We start from the raw sequence: 21,128 nt of genomic DNA, 5'->3' as shown, positions 1-21,128 counted from the left end.
GTTCTCAACTTCTCAACTGAACAATCCCACATTGAGTTCCTCTCAATAATAATCACCTTGACATTCAAGACATTTCTCGTATGCTTACAAACGATCTTTCCATAAACCATATGATAAACACTATCTCTAGGCCGGGGAAAAAAAGCTATCCACGTTTTTAAAAAAAGATTGTCAAAACGAACTTAAAATAGTTGGATAAGAAACCATTATTAAAACATCCTATTCTTAGAAAATCGGTTTTAAGGACTCTTACTTCAATACATCAAAATACAGTAAATATTCCCTAATAACATGTTCTCAACTCAACAATCCCACATTGAGTTCCTCTCAATAATAACCATCTGGACATTCAAGACTTTTCTCCTATTCTTCCAAAAGAACTTTCCATAAACCACATGATAAACACTATCTCTAGGCTAGGAAAAAGAGCTATCCACTTTTCAAAAAAAAAGTAGACAAACCAAATTTAAAACACTTAGATATGAAACCATTCTTTAAAACACCCTTTTCTTACAAAAATCTGTTTCAAGGACTCTGACTTTAATAAATTAAAATAAAGTAAATATTCCCTAGTAACAGATTGTCAACTAAACAATCCCACATTGAGTTCCTCTCAATAATAACAACCAGGACATTCAATACTAGTCTCCTATGCTTCCAAAAGAACTTTCCATAAACCACACGATAAACACTATCTCTAGGCCAGGAAAAAGAGCTATCCACTTCTCAAAAATAATTAGACAAAACAAATTTAAAACAGTTGGATAAGAAACCATTAGTTAGAACATCCTATTCTTAGATAAATCGGTTTTGAGGACTTTGACTTTAATACATTAAAATTAAGTAAATATTCCCTAGTAATAGGTTCTCAACTGAACAATCCGATATTGAGTGCCTCTCAATAATAACCACCTTGACATTCAAGACTTTTCTCGTATGCTTCCAAAAGAACTTTCCATAAACCACATGATAAACACTATCTCTAGGCCGGGAAAAAGAGCTATCCACTTTTCAAAAAAAAATTAGTCAAAACAAATTTAAAACAGTTGGATAAGAAACCATTCTTTAAAACATCCTATTCTTAGAAAAATCGGATTGAAGGAGACTTTAATAGATCAAAATAAAGTAAATTAATTCCCTAGTAACCGGTTCTCAACTGATCAATCCCATTTGAGTTATCAACTACCTTCAAGAACCAATAATCAAACACAATGATGCCTATTAAAAATTGTCGAACTTAAAACAACTCCCAAAAGTAGCTAAATTTATCAAGCCTTCACGAATTTACTCTTCAATATAAGACTTCAAGTAAACCGAATTACAAATACTTCCACAAGAAACTCAAACAAAAAGCACACAGAAAACTTTGGTATCATGAAGTCCACATTTAGTTAACTCTCATTATCAAGACCCAACAATCAAACACAGCGATGCCTATTCAAACTGGTGAACTTTGTTCCTAAAACAACTCCCAAGGTAGCTAAATTTATCAAGCCTTCATGAATTCTACTCCCAAGGATACTTTCAATACAAGACTTCAAATAAACCGAATTACAAATACTTCAACAAGAAGCTCAAATATAAAGCACTCTCAAGAAAACTTGGGCATCATAAGATCCACTACCACACTTGGTTGTCGAAATTACATTCCTCTACAAGTCAAAATCGCTTTCCTCTACAAGTCAACATCGGTCACCCCAGTAGTAACCATGAGAACATTCGAGATCACTCTCACCAAGCTTCAAGAATATAACTGTCCATAAACCCACATGATCAACACAATCTCTAGGACGTCAAATGTAGTTATCCTTAAAGAAGTCGTTAGTCCAAATAAGTTTTATTTAGTAAAAAAGTAACGAATATTTTAAAAAATCAGTTTATTAGCAAAGTTAGTTTTACGAACTAAAGGATACACTAAATTTTTATACCTAGTTGCCTAACTATAAACCATCAAAAGGTAATGAGTAACCACATTTTAAATTAAAAATGACTAATCCCTCATCGAGTCAACTCCTTTAATAAGAAAGACCCACACATCAAACACAACGATAACCATCAAAACACAGTGAACTTGGTTCATTACTCCAAATATTGCTTAAATGAATCTTTGCCTACACAAACTTACTCCCACGTACGCTTTCAATGTAAAGACTTTTCACAAACCGCATAATAGTTACAAGAACTAAAACCTCAAAATCAAATACCTTATGCTTTATACTAAAACAATTTAGTAACTTTCAACTGTTGTCAAACTCTATTACCTAAATCAGTAAACTACCACTCCTTTCAATAATAAGAACATTCATAACGTTTCTCACTAAGTTTCCACAAAATAGAAATAACCATAAACCAAATGATAAACAATATCTCCAGGCCCACAAACTAGTTATTCACTTAGAAAAATTCATTAGTCAAAAGTCTCAAAACAAATTTCAAACAGTTAGATAAAAGAACCGTTAACAAAAAATCCGTTCTTAGTAAAATAACTCTCAAGGGCTCTCCATACCTGACTTTAATCCATTAAAATGAAGTGAAGTAATCCCTAATCATAGGTTATCCTCAACAGAACAATCCCACATTCAGTTAACAACTCCCGTCATTAATGCCCAAAAATCAAACACAATGATTAACCATGAAAACATAGTTCCTAAACAAGAACCGCAGTAGCTAATTTCATATTTAGCCTTCACAAATTTACTCCAAGTATGCTTCCAATATTAGACACTCAACAAAGTGAATTACAAAAACATCCACTAGAACCTCAAATATAAACCTCTCTCACCTTAACTAAGAGAACATAAGCATCAAAAATTCGACCACCAGACTTGGTTGTCGAAGTCACTGTCCTGTACAAGTCTACATCAATACTCTCAATAATAAGATAATAACCATAAAAACATTCAAGTTCACTCTCACTAAGCTTCCAAAACATAACTTTCCATGAACCACGTAATCAACACAATAGGGTCTCCAAAACAGTTACGGTAAAAAGTTCTTTAATCAAAACAAGTTTCAAAACAGTAAGATAAGAAAACATTAGCACAAATCTAATCAGTAAGACAAAAAATCAGACACAACGATAACCATAGAAACATAGAATGCGATCCCTCCAAAAGTTCATAGACGAAACTAAGCCTTCATTACTTTACTCCAAGTGCGCTTTCAATGAAAGACTTTCCACAAACTGCATAATAATTACAACCACTGAAACCGCAAAATCAAAGACTAACTCCTCCTCCACCCAAGAGATTTAGGCTTAAAAATAAACATTCCTACCAAAATGTTGCCAAAATCACTTACATCAACTAATAAACACTGTTCAACTCAACAATAAACATCAGGCATTCAAGATTTTTCTCACTAAGCTTTTAAAATATAACTTTCCATAAACCACATAATAAACACACTCTAGAATCTCAAAATAGCTATTCACTTAAAAAACTCTTTAGTCAAAACAAGTTTCAAACAATTAGCTCATAAGCCATTAGTAGAAAATCAATTTATAGAAAAATCAGTTTTATAAACTAAAACTCAGATTGAGTAATACAAACTTCTATTACTACCTTAGAACCAACAAAAGGCAGTCAAATATTCTCAATTGAACAATCTCACATAGAGTTAACACCCCTCTAATCACTAAGACCCACAATTCAAACACAATGATGACCATTAAAACATACTGAGCTTGGTCCCATGTATTACTCCATACGTCGTTTAATTTAAACTAAGCCTTCACGAACTTTACTTCAAGTATCCTTCTGATATACGAATTTTGTAAACCACATAAAAATAAAACCACTAGAACCACAAAAATAAAAGAATCTCTTCTCCTTACTAAGAGAACTTAGATATCAAAAACGCCCTCACCACCCATTGTTGTCAACATTGATCCTCTTAATATTATCCATCAGAAAATTAAGAACACTCCACTCCCACTACACTTACTTGATACAACTTTCCAAAAACCACATAATAAATATTTCTATAACTACCTTCAGATCACAGTTTAATTCCCAGTTGACCAATCCCGTATTGAGTTGAGTTTACACCTCTAATCTTAAGACCCACAAATCAAAAATAATGATAACCATCAATACATGCTGAAGTTCGTTCCTCTCCAAATGCTGCGTAATTTGAACTAAGCTTTCACAAATTTACTTATCAAGTATGGTTTCAGTATAAGACTTTCCATAAACCGCATAATATATACAACCACTAAAACCTCAAAAACAGAACACTTTTTCTCTTCACTGTGAAAAGTTAGGCAACCAACACTGCGCTGCCACATTTTGTTGTCGAATTCACTTTCCTTCATTACTCAAGACTGACCCTCTCAATAATGACCATCAGAAAGTTCAAGATAACTCTCACTAAAATTCCAAAATAGAGCTTTCCATAAACTACATAATAAACTCCATACCTAGGCGGCTAGGCCCTCAAAAATATATATTCACATAATAAAAATCTTTAGTAAGATCAAGTTTCAAACAGTTAGATAAGAAATCATTAGGAAGAAGACCCTTTTATAGGTAAAATCAGTTTAAGAGACTAAAAATCAGATTCAAGTTTACATTTTTACGTATCTCAGACTTCAATCCATCAGAAAGAAATCAAAACATTTGCAAATAACAATCCATAACTCTTAACAGAGCAATCCCCACACTCAGTCAAAAGTCAAAATTTCTAATCATTAAGACCCACAAATCAAATTCAATGGTACCCGTCAAAATGTGCTAAACCTTTTTACGGATATTACTCCCAAAAGGTTGCTTAATTTGAACTAAGCCCTTAACAAAAACTACTCCAAATACGTTTTCAATATGATACTTCCCATAAATCGCAGAATCTCAAACATAGGCATTGTTCTGTTCTTTCCACTAAGAGAACTTAGACATTAGAAACTCCCCAATTACACTTGCGTTGTCAAAATCATGTTTCCTCCTTCAGTAGCACCAATCATCATTTAGACCCAAAATAACACACAATGATAGCCAACAAAACACGTTGGACTTGACTACCCATAATCCTCCCAATAATAACCATCTAAACATATTTACAAGATCACTTCCAGTACACTTTCAAAAAAGAACTTTCCATAAACAACAAATAAGCACTATCACTCGAGCCTCAAAAATAGCTCCTAACTTCAACAAAAAACAAAAAAAAAACTATTCAGCCAAAACAATTTTGAACATTAAGTCACGAAACCATTAGTATGATTTACAATTAAAACATTTTGGTTGAACCACAAAATAAACTTCAAAGCAAGAACCTCAACTGCCTAATCTACTCTTACGACAAGGTATAAGATCAAAAGCAGCAAATTAATAAACATGTAAGTGGACAATCCAAAAGTTTTCCCAAAGAAACGGAACTTCCATCCAAACTGAGTTTTTTTAATGGTAGGGGTGGTGTTACTTTATGTTCCTCACACATTTGTCCACGACAATATTAAAGAAACCTTCAAAAGATCACTCCAAGTGAACTCCCAAAATATAGCTTTGATTGCTATGAACAACATAATAAATACAACCACATCCACCCAAAAGACACAAAACTCGACTTCTCACGACTACTTAAAAACTTAGCTCTGAAAAGTGAAAACCAAACACTCCACTTATAGAATAAAATAGCACTCCCCTTGATACATCAGAAATGTTATATGCGCTTTAAAATTCATTCATACTACTAATATAGAACATACTCTCACTTTAAATAACTTCCTTTTAAAAAAAGAGAAGATATCCTACGAAACAAAGCGGGAAACACAACACATTTCTACTAAACAATACAGTCCTAAGTTAAGAGAAACAATGGAGTCGAGCTAGCATCTGAGAACAGTCCTGGTCCTACTTGAAACTTCACCAGTCACTTAGACAGATTGGCAAAGAAATACTGGTTTGTCCAACATAAACAATTTACATGTCGCTAAAGCAGTAGATAAATAACTTAGTTTGTACAATAGTACACATAATATTATTCATTGACTAAGCATACATCATAATCAAAAGTTCATATACCGAACCAGTGGATTGAAAGTACACTAGAAAACAAACCTGCCTCGAAGCCCTACCAAGACGTTCATATAAGGAGGATTCTCTATCATGTGTTGGCTTGCTGCAAGTGCAAGAATACTGCTGAGGATCAAATTGTGGTTCCAGATAGTCCTGAAGGGTTATTGTGGTTCCAGATAGTCTTGAAGGGTTTGCTGCAATTGCTCAGCCATCTGGTGGAAAGCGGGATTCTTTAGCTATCTGCTAAACCAGTTCCTTGGCGCGTGGGCAGTTGGACCTATGACATAATGCACACAGTAAGAACAACACTAATATCTTCAGTAAGTTTGGACACTAACCTGTGGATTTTATATTACCTCTTTTAATAAGCAGCAGAGAGTTATGACAAAGGACCGCGAAAAAGAAGCTATGTTTGACCTCTTGCATCCATAATCTCTCGAATAGCTCAGTAAATGCTTACACCGTGGGATGACTGAACTGCATATACACACAAGGTAACATACATCAGACCTTATTAAATGCAACAGCAACAAATGAAACAATTCTCAAGATATTGTGGATAATTCAATGGATAACATAAAGAGCAAAACAAAACTCAGACCACTACTCACAAACATTCTAGTGAGTGGAACAGTGGCTACCACTAACTTCCATTCCCTACTCGTTATCCTTCAGGAAGCAATTGCATGATTAATTCCATACTTGTATCGTCATCTTGCAACATAGAATCCTAAACTACCTATAAGAACGCTCATAAAATAACCAACCAAATTGTGAACAGGCCATGAAGAGAATTTAATAACACAACACGTACTTAATACTCGGGAAATTTTTGCTAAATTTACATGATTTTCTGGAATTGAACATACATAATCAGTTTGATTGATCAACTAAACAACAACAAGACAGTTAAAATTAATTTGCTTACTTATTATAGACACATCTACTCAACACCGTCCACAAATCCTAAATTACAAACAAATAAAGTTTGCTTACCTTTGGTGTATAATTCGTCTACTTCGATGCCATAGAAGACGGTAATGTGCCGAATGACCCCCGATGAAACCCTAGCATTACTGTCTCTGTGTAATTTTCACTGTTTCGTTGCCTGAAACACGTGAATACCGGAATCGCCTCCGAAACCCTAGAATTCCCGTCTCAGATACTAATTGACACTGTTTCGAAGACTAATTGACGTTTCGAAGACGGAATTCTTCCGCAAAGTGAAGAGTTTGATCGAAGTTTTCATGAAATTTGAGGGGAGAACTAAGAACAGAAGAAAGAAAAAACATTATCTAGGCTTAGGGTTTTGATCGGATTGTTAGTTTTATACAGGGTGGTTTGGAGAGAGAAAAAAGAAGGATGGAGTACTAGGTCGGAATTATCACCGTGACGGCAACGAGGGTCGAGGAGTGCTTTATTTATGGCGGTTAATGTTTCGCGGTGGAGGCCTTGCCGCCTTGGAGAGTTGGAGTAATGAAGGTTTACAATTGACTTTTTTTTCTTTGTTTTTGATGGAAGTTTACAACTGTCTTTTCTCATAACGTAGGCAGGGTTTCTAAATCTCAACATGGACACAAGTGATCCAAATACAATCATCTTGAGTACCAATCTGATATACATATATAGAGGAGGCATATTTGCTGAATTATTAGAGCGCCACCTAGGATTACTAATGGTTTCGGCCAATGAAAAATAAGATTTCTAATTTATTTTTGAATTAAAAAAATCGAGTGCCACGTAGATAATTAATTAGGTGCCACGTAGATATTTAAATTAATTAATTAATTACTAATATATACAATTCCATCCAAAATTAAACGCTCTAATAATTAAAAAATAAATCTAAAATAAAATTCATCCAAAATCAAACACTAATCTAAAATAAAATTCAATCCAAAATCAAACATTAATCCAATATTAGAGCGCCACGTAGGAAATCTAATGGTTTCGGCCAATGAAAAATAAGACTTCAAAATTATTTTTTAATTAAAAAGTCGAATGCCACGTAGATAAATAATTAGGTGTCACGTAAATATTTATTAAATAATTATTAATATTTCTTATATACAATTTCATCCAAAATCAAACACTATAATAATTCAAAAATAAATCTAAAATGAAATTCAATCCAAAATTAAAAAAAAATTAATTTAATCTAATTTATAAAATATAGCAGTTGATATGTATAGGAGTTTTATTTTAACGTAAAAATTTAATAGAAACCGTGCAACGCACGGGCTAAAATCTAGTACATAATATGTCAGTACCAAAATGCAAAATTGCTTAGAAATACCACCAATATAAGTCATATGTGTTATTATTGGTATTCACATAATTTGTATTGGTACTAACATATTCTGTATTGGTACTCCAAATTCTGTATTGGTACTCACTTGTGTCCAATATGGACACAAGTCACTTGTGACAAAGACTTCCTCTAACGGAGGAGGACGGAACAACTTTAATTTAACTGCTTATTTTTAATAATTAAATAAAGGCAAATTTGTCAAAAATGACTTTTATAATCCAAGTTTTGCGACAAATAATCTTATATAATTTTTTTTGTAGAATCACACAAATATTTTTGGAAAGACAACCTAAGGGAAGTTTCCGGCATTGACTGAGCTTTTCTGGCCATTGACTTGCACGTGTGACTTAACTTTGGCTAAAGACACTGATTTTCCCAAGTCTTGAATTTTCAAACTTGATTTTTTTACGATTTTTTTTTCAACTTTAGGTTTATAAGCTTACAATTTTGGAGTGATATTGGGTGTGGTTAGCAAAATAAAGCCACACGTGCTACTCACGTGCAAGTCAATGGCCGAGAAAGCTCAGTCAATGCCGAAAACTTCCCTTAGGTTGTCTTTTGCAAAAAAAAAAATTACATTAAGGTGTGATTCCAAAAAAAAGTTATATAAGTTTCTTTCTCGCAAAATTTGGGTTATAAAAGGTCATTTTTGGCTAATATGCCTTAAATAAATGACAGAAATGAAAAACAACCTATTATGGGTCATTTCGAAGGTAAAATAATATTTCCTCCGTCCCATTTTAAGTGATACGTTTTTCATTTTTATTAGTCCCCATTTAAGTGTCAGATCTATATTGCTATTTAATTGCAGGATTATTCTTGTGTGAACCTGGTCCACAATAAAATCATTGTAGACCAAAAATTCACACGTGCTAACAATCCCGGGCCCCGGCCAATCCCAAACAAATATTGCAGTCGCGTTTCTCGACTCTCGCACTAAACCTTCTTCTTTCATCTCCATACATTCTCTCCCCTATTCCAAAACCCCGATCCCAAATCAAAATCAGGAAGCAAAATTGAAGAAGCAAAATGGAAATTAAACATCTGAATCGATCACCACAAAGCTATTGATAGAGTTTCAATCAAGCAAACACTATAATGAAGGTAATTTAAACCGAATTGAAAACCTTAAACTCTTTTAATTGTACTATGAATTCATCAAAATTTGCAACTTTACTTAATTTTGAACAAATTGCGAGCAGATGAAGTTGGAGTGGCGTTTGTGAGGTTATAGATCTTTTCTATTTAGTTCCAATTATATATAATTTGTCATTTTTGTAAAATAAATGTTACTATTGTTAATCTGACAATAGTTTACATAATAGATGTTGATCGATTAATTGGTGTTAATCGATTGTTGAAAATTTACAAGTTCAAGCTATACAAACTATTGGATGAAGAGGAAAATGAAGGAAATAATGCCCTTGGTCCAAGTATGCATTCAATGCTAAGTATAATAAATGCAGTTCAGTATTAATTAATTATGCAAGTTAATAATTCAGTGAGATCAAGTGAGCTGTATGTCTAGCTAGAGACCGCTTCAGTTCGAGTGGAATTAATAATATTAATCCACAGCTTACTCTTGACTGAACCTGTAGGGTCGCATAAATAGTACGTGAACGGATCAAGTATTTAAGTAAATTAAATACTCTATTTATGAATATTCGGAAACGACGGATCTCGGTTCCAGTGGGAGTTGAAATCGTCAAAAGGCAAAATATGAATACTCCGGAAATGATGATATTGCCGGAAACGGAAATATGGATCATAACGAAAATATAAATATTATCCAAGTCGTAGATGTTGCCGGAAACGGAAACATGGTACGTATCGGAAAATATTATCGGAAATAGAAATATTGCCGGAAACGGAATATTACCGGAATCGGAAATATTGTCGGAATCGAAAATATTAAATATTTGTTCGAATCGGAAATATTAAATATTGTTCGAATCGAAAATGAATTCCGGAATCGGAAAACGAATCGGAAGCGCGACGTACGAAACGATCGACGGACGAGCTTGCTAGACGCAAGGCCCAGCGAAGCCCGCGCGCGCAAGCGAGCAGCAAGGCAGGCCCAATGCAACGAGCTAAGGCAGGCCCAACAGCATCGCCCAACATCATGGGTCGCGTGCTGCCAACGCCCACCCTTGGGCCGAGCCGAGCACCAGTGCCCCTTGTGGGTTGCGTCGCTGCGAGGCTTCGTACGACCAAATCCTTGGTCGTTTAGGATTGCTTGCTTAATATCGTTTTCCTAATTCTACTCGAATTGAATGTTTTTGTTAAATCTGAAACACTTAGGTGTTTGATTAAACAAAAAATTCTAATGATTTAATTCAACTAGAATCCCAATGGATTTAGTTATTGGAATCCTAGTAGAATTCTAATTCCGTTATTTCCACCCTATAAATACGTGGTTCATAATCACAATTTATATGACAATTCAATAAGTATTCACATAGATTAAGTTCAAGTGAGAATTTAATAATTTGCCTAAATTAATAATTAAGCTTTCTGAATAAACATAAATGAAATATTTTTAGCTAGAAATAACACCTATATTAGCATTATGATGACATAAAATCACTTAGAAAGCAGTACGAAATCCCTGCATAGCATGGGGTTAAACTAGTTTACACTAAATTCATGCGGTTAACATATTAAGCAATCATGAATTACCATTAATAAGATCAATTTTAAAGTTTAATTATGGAATACTCCTTATGTATTAAGTATAAGCCAATTAAATATTGGTGTATGTATATATGCCGAGTCCCCCACCACAAAAAAATGTGTACATTTTAGCTCCGACTCCTTTAAATTTCGTGTCCAGAGTATGCTTGTATTATTTTTATTTTTATTTTTTGATAAGGAAAGAAAAACCAAGTTGATCCCTCGGAAAGGACAAACCTTAGCATCCTTACGGATGATGAGGGAGAGAAAATGGTCAAAAGATGAAAACTACAACGACACAGAATTACAAGAAGTTCTTGTTGCTGCCATAAAATCCTCCACTTGATTCGCTATCCGGTAACAATGGTTGATCACAAAGCTTTCGACCTTGGCTAGGTCCGCCGATGTATCCTCTGTGAGGCAACTAATTTTCCAAGATAGCTGCCAAACTCGATTCATGAATATATCATATTTAATTCTTCTAGCGATGGGAACTCCTCATAGTAAAACCCAAAAAGTAATAATTAATTCTTCTACTGACCCCTTATTAAATATTTAAAATCCGCCGCTAAAAAAATGAGAAAATCAACTTTAACACACGTTTTATGTTGATTTTGATACATCAGATATAGGACTATAATGCTGAGCAGTGTGATGAGAGATGGCCATTGGAATTTGAATAGTTTGTTCTTCATTTTACCTACTGATCTCATATTATGCATCCATGCTATCCCCATTCCCTAGTTTGGTGAGGATGCCCCTTTTTGTTCCTTGTCTAAAGGTCTCCTCTTTGATTCTAAAATTGCTTACAACATTATTTGGAACTCCAAGTTCCCTGATCAGATCCCTAATGGGAAGTGAAGTTGCATCTGGAAAGCAAGATGTCCTCCAAATATCCAGCTTTTCCTATGGCTAATTCCTTGGGGAAGGCTCCCAACTGCCTCTCATTTAGCTAGCAGACAAATCATTCCCAATGGAAACTGTCAATTTTGTCCAACCACCCAAGAAGACATTGCACACATCTTTTTGTACTGCCCCAGCACTACAAAAAAAATCTCGTATAGCAACGGATATATAGAGACGGATTTATATCCGTTTCTAATTTAGAGACGGAATATTCAACATCTGTCTTTAGAGACGGATATTGGAAATCCGTCGATACTTTTATCGAGGGATTTATAAATCCGTCTCTAATTTAGGGACGGATTTCAAAATCCGTCTCTAATTTAGGGACGAATTTCAAATCCGTCTTTAAGTTAGGGACGGATTCCAAAATCCGTCTTTAAGTTAAGGACGGATTTCAAAATTCGTCCCTAATGTGTTTTAGCAATTTCAAAACGTAAAATCCACTAGCAATTTCTCATAGACTCTTCGTAGAAAGTTAGATCTAAATTAGAGAGCGAATTTTAAAATCTGTCCCTAATGTGTTTTAGCAAATTCTCTAAATTAGAGATAGAATTTTAAATCCGTCCCTAATTTAGAGGCGGAATGTTAAATTCGTCCCTAGTTTAGAGACGGATTTTCTAGATCCGTTTCTAATATTTCTTTTACTTATTATCAATTTCACACATAGATGAATACAAGTTGTATTTGGTTTGGTTGGTTAGAGTTTCTCCTCGTGACTTTGAGGTCACAAGTTCGATTCCCCTTATCCCTTCCCCTTGCAAAGCTGGACCGGGTTGACCTAAGCGAGATTTCGAACCGGTAATGGGACCGAGTTGAACCGAACATCTAACAATAGGTTGCAATTATTTTTACTTGTAAATTTAGAGACGGATTCAAATTCCGTCCCTAAATTTTAGAGACGGATTTTTGAATCGGTCCCTAAATTTTAGAGACGGATTTTTAAATCCGTCCCTAAATTTAGGGACAGATTCAAAAATCCGTCTCTAAATATTAAATACGGATTTTTGAATCCGTTCCTAAATTTAGGGACGGATTTATAAATCCGTCTCTAAATATTAGATACGGATTTTATGGAATCGGTCCCTAAATTGAATTAGCGACAAGGTTTTTAGTAACGGACGTTATCCGTCCCTAAATCCGTCCCTAAGCACACATAGCGACGGATTTGACCAATTTAGAGACGGATTTGGTCCGTCGCTATATGAGCTTTTTTTTGTAGTGCAGAGCTACTGAATTCTGGAATAATATTGAGTTTAACCCCAAATTTAATCACTTGCATTATGATTTTGAAACCTGGTTTTTGGAAAATCTGAAAGATAATGAAACTACCATGAACCTGAACACTTCACCCCAAAATGTGTTTGCCTTTTGCCTTTGGAGAATATGGAATATAAGAAACCTGTGAACCTTTCAAAAAGAAAACAAAGCCATTAGCCCTTGGTGTCATTAGACAATCTGGTTGTCTAAAGAATATGAAACCACTAACACTCAATCAACCCAACAGACTAGACCAATGCATATGGATTCTCCTGCCCAAACCAAGTTTATTGTTAAATGTGATGCTACTTTTTGTACTTTCACTCTTCTTGCTTCCTATGCTATTGTTTGTAGGGACTCAGAGCACATGTTCATTGCTGATATAACTGGTACATTCAACCAATGCTGCAGAATCACAAGTCATTCTGATGGCTATCTCATGGGTTATAAGAAATACTTGGCAAAGTGTTACCATTATATCAGATTGCAAGATGGCAGTAGAAAACATTAACAATGATCAAGCACCAATATCATGGCTCACTAACCTGTATGGTAAATGTAGGGAGTTGCAAAGCACCCAAGAAAGCCTCTGGGTGAAATTCAGAAGAAGGGAGCAACTTGTGGAGGTGGACTATGTGGCAAACAAGGCCAAGGATCGATTGAGTCTGTTGGATCAAGGCATTGAAATTACCCCACCCCCATGCCTAACTAGGGGTATCTCTACAACTAATGACATTCATTTCTTGGAAGCAAGCTTGCTTCGTAATAGTTGTGCCATAAATAGCTATCTTTTTGCCTCCACAGAAAGTGGAGCTAGTTAAACAAACTCTTTGTTATTTGATTTGATATTAGGTAATTAATGCAGTAACCCATTCTGACAAAAAGAAAAAGAAAAAGAGGATAGATTATGGAGGCATAGGGCGTTTTCGACGGTAACGTTTGAGGTAGCGGGTAGCGTTTTGACGAACAAGGCTAATTTTGTCTGCTACCGCTAATTTTACCCGCTACCCGCTACTGCTAATTTTGCAGAACAAGGCTATAGAGTACTAGAGCATAAGATGCATCAAAAATAAAATTTTCGGTGGGTAAATGATTTCCTTGGTTGTCAATTTGTCATGTCCAATATTTTTATTTAAAGGGAAAAAAATAAAATAAAAATTGAATCCCCCTTATCTATCCAGTATCAGACCATCGCTGAGCTCAGAGAGCAGGAAGCTGAGCCCAAAAACAATGGCGACATTTTCTCTCACTTCAACACTCCCTTCTTCTTCACCCACCACTTCTCTCCACTCCATCCCCAAACCTAAACTCAAACCTTCTACCATTAATTTCACCCACAATCTTAACCCATTTAACCCAAACCTGAAACCCTCTCGCCACCATTACCTGTCCAATTACGGCCCATATGTTAAGGCCATAGCTCTAGACTTCTCGGGCTCGTTCTTCGAGGGTGGTTTCGGGGGTTTGGACGAAGACCCGCCTTCAACGCCACCGGCCGGATTAGCGGTTGAAGAAAAGCCGGAGCCACAATGCCCGCCGGGGCTCCGACAGTATGAAACCATGGCTGTTCTTCGACCCGATATGACTGAGGATGAACGCCTAACTCTTACCCAGAAATACGAAGAGGTAAAGATTTATTTTTATTTAATTTTTCTTTTATTATTGAAGAATGATTATAATTATTTTGTTCAATTGCCCTTTTTTTTAAGCTTTGCTTATAAATTGCCGAGGTTTGCGGGATAATTTGGCGATTTTTGGCTTATATTGCTGGATAATTTTAGGTTTCTATTGCGTAGAGTTTAAAGCTGTTGGTTGATTACTTGATTATCTGGTCAAATAATTAAGAATTAACCAGGGGATTAACATAGCCCCTATAGCTCAGTGGTAGAGCGTCAGTCTTGTAAACTGAAGGTCTGTAGTTCGATCCTGCATGGGGGCATTTTTCTTTTTCGTGGTATAAATGTTTACAGCCATTGAAGGGAGAGAATATAGGCTTGACTTTGCCCCAATTCCATGTTTTGTCTTTCCTTGCATTGTTTGGTTAAAAAAATGAGGGAAAGAACACTGCAAATAATACATGATGAAGCTTAAGTGGAGGGTTTTCGTAAGTTAGAAGTAACTTTTGGTTTCGATTATAGGACTATGGATACATTGGACATAGGTTAAAGGTTTGTCCTTGCCTCATTTGATATCATGGTTTCCCTGGATTGTATTTGGGATTTTTGGTTTAGGTTGCTGAATTATTTTTAGGTTTGTGTTGTGTAAAGTTTAAAGCTGTTGATTGAATATTAGTTAAGATAATTAAAATTTAACCAGGGGATTAACATAGCCCCTATAGCTCAGTGGTAGAGCGTCAGTCTTGTAAACTGAAGGTCTGTAGTTCGATCCTGCATGGGGGCATTTTTTTTTCCCTTTTTTGTGGTATGAATGTTTAGAACCACTAAAGGGAGAGTATCATGTTTTGTTTTTCCTTGCATTGTTTGGTTAAACAAGTGAAGAAAAAAACACTGCAAATAATTCATGATGAGTTGATGACCCTAGAAACTTAGAGATAATTGTGGATTGGATTTGCGAGGGGTGGGGGACGAAGTTAGAAGGAGAACGTTTTGGTATGCAGGGAAAACTGGCGAAGGTTAAGTGGAGGGTTTTCGAAAGTTAGAAGTAACTTTTGATTTTGCTTATGGGACTATGGATAAATTGGACATAAGTTAAAGGTTTGTCCTTGCGTCATTTGATGTCATGGTTACCCTTGATTGTATTTGGGACTTTAGGTACAAGAAGATGAAGGAATGGGCTGCAACACTATCACCCCCCCCCCCCCCCCCCTCACATGAGCAAATTGATTAATCCAAAGACTTCAGAGTTCAGACCTAGATGAAAACAACTGATAATATCTAGCAAACAACATAACTGAATCAGAATTAGTTGATTTTTTTTTAAATGCATATACCAATTCAGACTTAATGTTGTTGTAAATAAAAACATTGCAGAATTATGCAAAGAAGAGAAACAAAAAGGTTTTGTGTGTGATCTGGTGTGGGGGCACTGGGGGGTATGTGTGCGATTCTGCAGCTATAATAATGATTTTTTTGATTAAATACCCAATTAGGACTTAAGGGTATTGATTGTGAGGCAAAACGCTAATGCTCCAACACTTTTCCTTATTGACATGTTGAAGTGGCTTTTTCTTTGGGGGGATTAGTAGTGGGGGAAATTCTCTACTCTTGACCTTAAGCTTTCCTGTTTCTTAGCCAGCATCCCTTTTTAAGGGACTCAAATGAGGAGGGCGTGGTGAACTGGTGATGAAGTACTACCTTAATCACGGGGTGGACATTTTGGACTTCTGGAGTTTGGGCTCCAGCTTATTGGATTTACCCTAAGTTAGGCTCCACGAGAAAGTATGGGCTAGTTACATTTTGTGGAAGGCTAGATGTTTAAGCTTGGAATTGCACTGGTTTGGTGGGGAACCTTGGCTATGTCATCTCACATTTGGAATCTCACCTTTAAAAACACTTTGTAATAACTACTAATAAGAGCATAACAACTACTAAAGTATTGAGTGGGAGAACCACTGAACTACATCACATGAATGGAAATCTATGAATGAAGAAATTTCTTTATCTACGAATTAAAAATGTGAATTAAAAAACCCCCGACTGTTGGTGCTTTATTTATTGACAGGAAGTAGTCTGAAATTTTGATGTTAAGAGGTTGATCAAAATATTGAATTAGGATTGTAGAGTCACTAGACTGATATGGAATGCTTTTGGGGGGAATATCATTGTGGATTAACTAAATGAAAAACCTAATCACAATCCATTACATTTTAGGAAATGTGACAATACTTTCCGGATATCCTACAGTTCCTTGTGTGACCATTAGTACGAGAACACGGGATGTTATGTAAGACTGTAGTTGTTAACTTGTTATTCAGCTCCTAGATCACTCTTGCAAACTTAAATAGTATCCAGGGACGGAGCTAGTGTGGTGACTGTAGAATGTAAAATTAGAAAATTTCATGACTAAAATGAAGAAAAATCATAGTATGTCATGACTTAAACGTAGATTTTTGGCAATTTTTATAAAAAAAAATCAGAAAATTTCTAGCTTTTATGTACACATTTGACCATTTGCACCCGCTAAAATGAAGAAAAATTTATACATTTTGCACCCACTAATATATTATTCTGGATTCGCCATTGATAGTATCGACATGTTGTGTTCTTGAGCATGGTTGTCCGTTTTACTTTTGCAGTTGCTTGTAGCTGGGGGAGCCATGTATGTGGAAGTCTTCAACAGAGGGGTGATTCCTCTAGCCTACAGCATCAAGAGGAAGAACAAAGCAGGAGAAACCAACAATTACTTAGACGGTATTTATCTCCTCTTCACCTATTTCACTAAACCCGAATCCATTTCTCCTCTAGAGGCCGCACTCGTAACCGACGACGACGTCATAAGGTCATCGAGCTTCAAGATTCGTAAGAGGAAATACTGAAAAGTCAAATTCAAACAGTAGTCTCTAGGTTCCTATCGAAAGTCAACGAGATTATGTACCCTACTTCTCTCCTTATTATCTATACTGTTGCCATAGTTGGTTATCACTGCAGTTTCTGTAGCATATCATTTTTTGAAGTCTTTTAATGCATGTGAGTTGTGGTTGAACCAATGTTTGAACCAGTAGTGTTTTCTTTTCTTTCCCATTACTGATATATACCCTTGAAATGACATAACTTTGCCTTAAATCGAAAATTCCATGTGCAGCTATGACTTTTGTTGTAAGGTATTCATAATTTCATACTGATTATGACAGCCATTATCTTGTTATGGTTTTTAGCTGTGTTTTTGGTACCTCGATTCAACTGAGGTTGGATAAGACAGACAAGTTATGATTACTTATGAAGAACCCTCTGATTGATGAATAGAAGTTCTTCAGATAGGAAAGATCTGATTTTGGCTAATCAACAGACTTGAACCTATCTTGTCTTAATCCACTACAGCTACTCATAGTGGGAAGGTTGTTGCATATGATCTGATCTGATCTTCCCAGACGAATAAGGAACAGTTGTACCAACATTTGTTTCTTAAACTGGAACAAATTTGCTTGCTGTCTCGTTCATTGAACCACTATGCAATGCATGGCCTTATTTGCTGATTGACTTTATTTTTATTATTAGCTCTTTATGATAGACTCTTATTTGGTTCTACACAAGTCACAATTCTCATTATTTGCCAAAGGGGGACAGGTGAGCCACTTCCCAACTCTTATCGAACTTCCAATGAAGTTCCACTTAATTATCCATTTCATCAAATTCATGTTAACCGGAGAACATATTAAATGACATAAATAATCGTTACAAACAACTAGTCAAACAAGACAAGTAAATTAGAAAACTTTTTCTTTGGGCGCTATTAACTTAAAATGTCATTACAAATTACAAAACAGAAGGAGGGGATCCGAACTTTTGACCTTTGTGTTCAGGCTCCAGTGTTAAAGTTATATTTTCTTACAATAATATTCTACTTCCTTTTTTAAATAATTTATTTATTTTGATATTCGACTTACTTCAAGTTCTCAATTGCCCCCAATGTGCTATGTTGTTTTGGAGTTGAACAAATTTTCATTTTCTTTTGTTTGGTCTGTTAAGGGTTGAGAAACAATTTTCTCAAATATAGAAAACCTTTTTCCTTTTTTGAAGAAAGAACGACACATTTGCTCCATATTCCCTACTTTCTTTTCCACTCATCATATTCATCATTCCCCTTCCCTTCAACTTTCATTTTCCCCAAAAAATTTATTGTAAGAAACTAAACAAAAGTACATATTTGCAATAATGTTTTCCATTGAAAATTGTTATTCACAAATTCTTATTTAGAAGGGTTGTACAATAAATATTGTATACCGGAGTAAAAGTTAACTCAAAATACTTAAAAGTTAAGCTTATACGTAGTATATGTAAAAGTTATCTATTTTTTAGTGATTTTTTTTTTTCATTTTAATAAAACTCATTTCTTCAAAATCACTAATAATGTATAAAATTATTCATTTAACCCTTTAAAATGTTTATCTATCAACTTTTTTTACTAATATAAAAGTTAATCAAAACTAGGTTAAAGTTACAAAAAAATGAGTAAAAGTTATTTTGGTGTACAATAAATTTATTGTACACCTGAGAGTGATGGATAGCTCAGTTGGTTAGAGCTTCCATCCCGATTTCAGGTGATCCTGGGATCGATTCTCATCCCCGCCCTTGTGGCTCATTTGCACCAAAAAAAATTTATTGTACACCTTGTGCGCGCAACACTTTTGATTGTTATTACAGAAAATGTTTTCAGTCATATCAAACCAATGTTAGAAATATAAACAAAAAGATTCCATAGGCCTTCTACCACTATAGTTGCAGTGTAGCTCTTGTAAACCTCAATGGAGATTTTCCCCTGCCCTCCCCAAATCTGTCCCTAACCAATATAAAAGAAAAAGGGTTAATTCTCATTAGAAATTCCTTATCGATATACTGATTACTTCATATATTTGTAACTAAATAATTGTAAAGGAAAAAATCATATACTTCCTCCGTTCCAGATATATCGCACCATGGTTGACTTTTACTCATTTAACCATTATTTTGACTCTTAATATATCAAATTGTATGCAAGTAAAAAATATAAAAAACTATTATTTAGAAAATATATTTCGAAAATTCGTGCGGTAGAGATGGCTTGCGTGCTCAACACCTTTTGGATTGCTTGGGTGGTGCTGCTGTAGCTGTTTCTGATGAGTTGGTGGATGCTATCACTCAGGTTGTTAATCTCTTTCTTGCTGGAAAGTGTCCCGCTGAGCTTGGAGGATACATTGCTAGTGCTCCTCTTACGCCACTTATTAAGCCTGGTGGGGGTATTCGGCCTATTGCCGTGGGCACTATTTGGAGGCGCCTTGTTTCTAAGGTCGGGGCAGCTTTGATTGGTCCGCGTTTAGGAAACTACTTTGGAGGTCTTCAGTTTGGAGTTGGGGTTCCAGCTGGTGGTGAGGCCATTCTCCATGCTGTCAATCGGTTGGTTGAGGCTCGTGGGGCTGATGTTGGCCTCTCTATGTTATTGGTGGATTTTCGGAATGCGTTCAATTTAGTTGATCGTTCGGCTTTGTTGCGTGAGGTACGGCTTCATTGTCCTGCTCTTTCGCGTTGGGTTGAATTCTGCTACTCTTCTCCAGCGCGGCTGTATTATGGGGAGCATACCTTGTGGTCTTGTCAGGGTGTACAGCAAGGGGATCCTCTCGGCCCTTTGCTTTTTTCTCTGGTTCTACATCCATTGGTGTGTCGAATCAGAGACTCATTTGATCTATCTCTTCAGGCTTGGTACTTGGACGATGGCACTATCGTTGGTGACACTTTGGTGGTTGGACAGGTCTTGGAGTTGATTTTGGAGGAGGGTCCTCATTTAGGTCTCCATGTTAATGTTGAGAAGACGGAGGTTTTCTGGCCTTCGGAGGACCCCCGCAGTCGTCTAGAGGGTGTCTTTCCTACGGATATTGCTCGTCCTGCGCTTGGTGTTAAGTTGCTTGGTGGCCCAGTCAGTACGGATTCCTCTTTTTGTAAGGAGTTGGTTTCGCAGCGTGTGTCGAAGGCTGTTGTGTTGATGGATGTTGTAGCCAAGCTTAATGATCCCCAGTGTGAGTTGTTGCTTCTTCGTGCGTGTACTGGAGTTTCTAAACTCTACTTTGCTATGCGCACTTGTCCGCCTCATCTTTTCGAAGCGGCCCAATTATCCTTTGATGTGGCTTTGCGGGCTTCTTTAGAGCGCATCGTGACTGCTTCGGGACCTGGTTTCGGTGACTGGCAATGGCGCCTTTCCACCTTGCCTTATTCTTATGGAGGATTGGGTGTTTATTCAGCTGGTGATGTTCGGCATTATGCTTTTCTTGCATCCCGTTTGCAGTCTTCTGGTTTGCAGGATTCGCTTCTTCGGCTTTC

At 35.9% G+C, this 21,128-nt stretch overlaps 1 protein-coding gene, 1 long non-coding RNA gene and 2 other non-coding genes across 4 annotated transcripts in view; 3 read left to right on the top strand and 1 right to left on the bottom strand.

The window, feature by feature from the left end:
* The window catches only part of LOC110803412 (uncharacterized), a 34,737-nt gene extending 27,221 nt beyond the window's left edge, over nt 1-7,516 (bottom strand). The window contains exons 1-3 of the long non-coding RNA XR_002537448.2: nt 7,011-7,516; nt 6,371-6,491; nt 6,057-6,291 (exon numbers count right to left, since the gene is read on the bottom strand). This is a non-coding gene — a long non-coding RNA (uncharacterized lncRNA). The remainder of the gene's footprint in view (nt 1-6,056; nt 6,292-6,370; nt 6,492-7,010) is intronic.
* Nucleotides 7,517-14,256: 6,740 nt separating this feature from the next.
* Nucleotides 14,257-18,041, top strand: LOC110803418 (30S ribosomal protein S6 alpha, chloroplastic-like). The gene is made up of 2 exons (NM_001426484.1): nt 14,257-14,787; nt 17,417-18,041. Exons 1-2 carry the CDS (start codon nt 14,392-14,394, stop codon nt 17,654-17,656), a joined length of 636 nt encoding a protein of 211 aa, NP_001413413.1. The 5' UTR covers nt 14,257-14,391; the 3' UTR covers nt 17,657-18,041.
* On the top strand, nt 15,029-15,100 carry TRNAT-UGU (transfer RNA threonine (anticodon UGU)). The gene has a single exon. It is a non-coding gene; the product is annotated as a tRNA-Thr (tRNA).
* Nucleotides 15,490-15,561, top strand: TRNAT-UGU (transfer RNA threonine (anticodon UGU)). The gene has a single exon. It is a non-coding gene; the product is annotated as a tRNA-Thr (tRNA).
* Nucleotides 18,042-21,128: the final 3,087 nt, after the last annotated feature.

The sequence above is a fragment of the Spinacia oleracea genome, chromosome 6, assembly GCF_020520425.1.
Source record: "Spinacia oleracea cultivar Varoflay chromosome 6, BTI_SOV_V1, whole genome shotgun sequence".
Lineage (NCBI taxonomy): Eukaryota > Viridiplantae > Streptophyta > Magnoliopsida > Caryophyllales > Amaranthaceae > Spinacia > Spinacia oleracea.
Note: the sequence above shows the minus strand (reverse complement) of the source record. Positions and strands in the feature narration are given on the sequence as shown.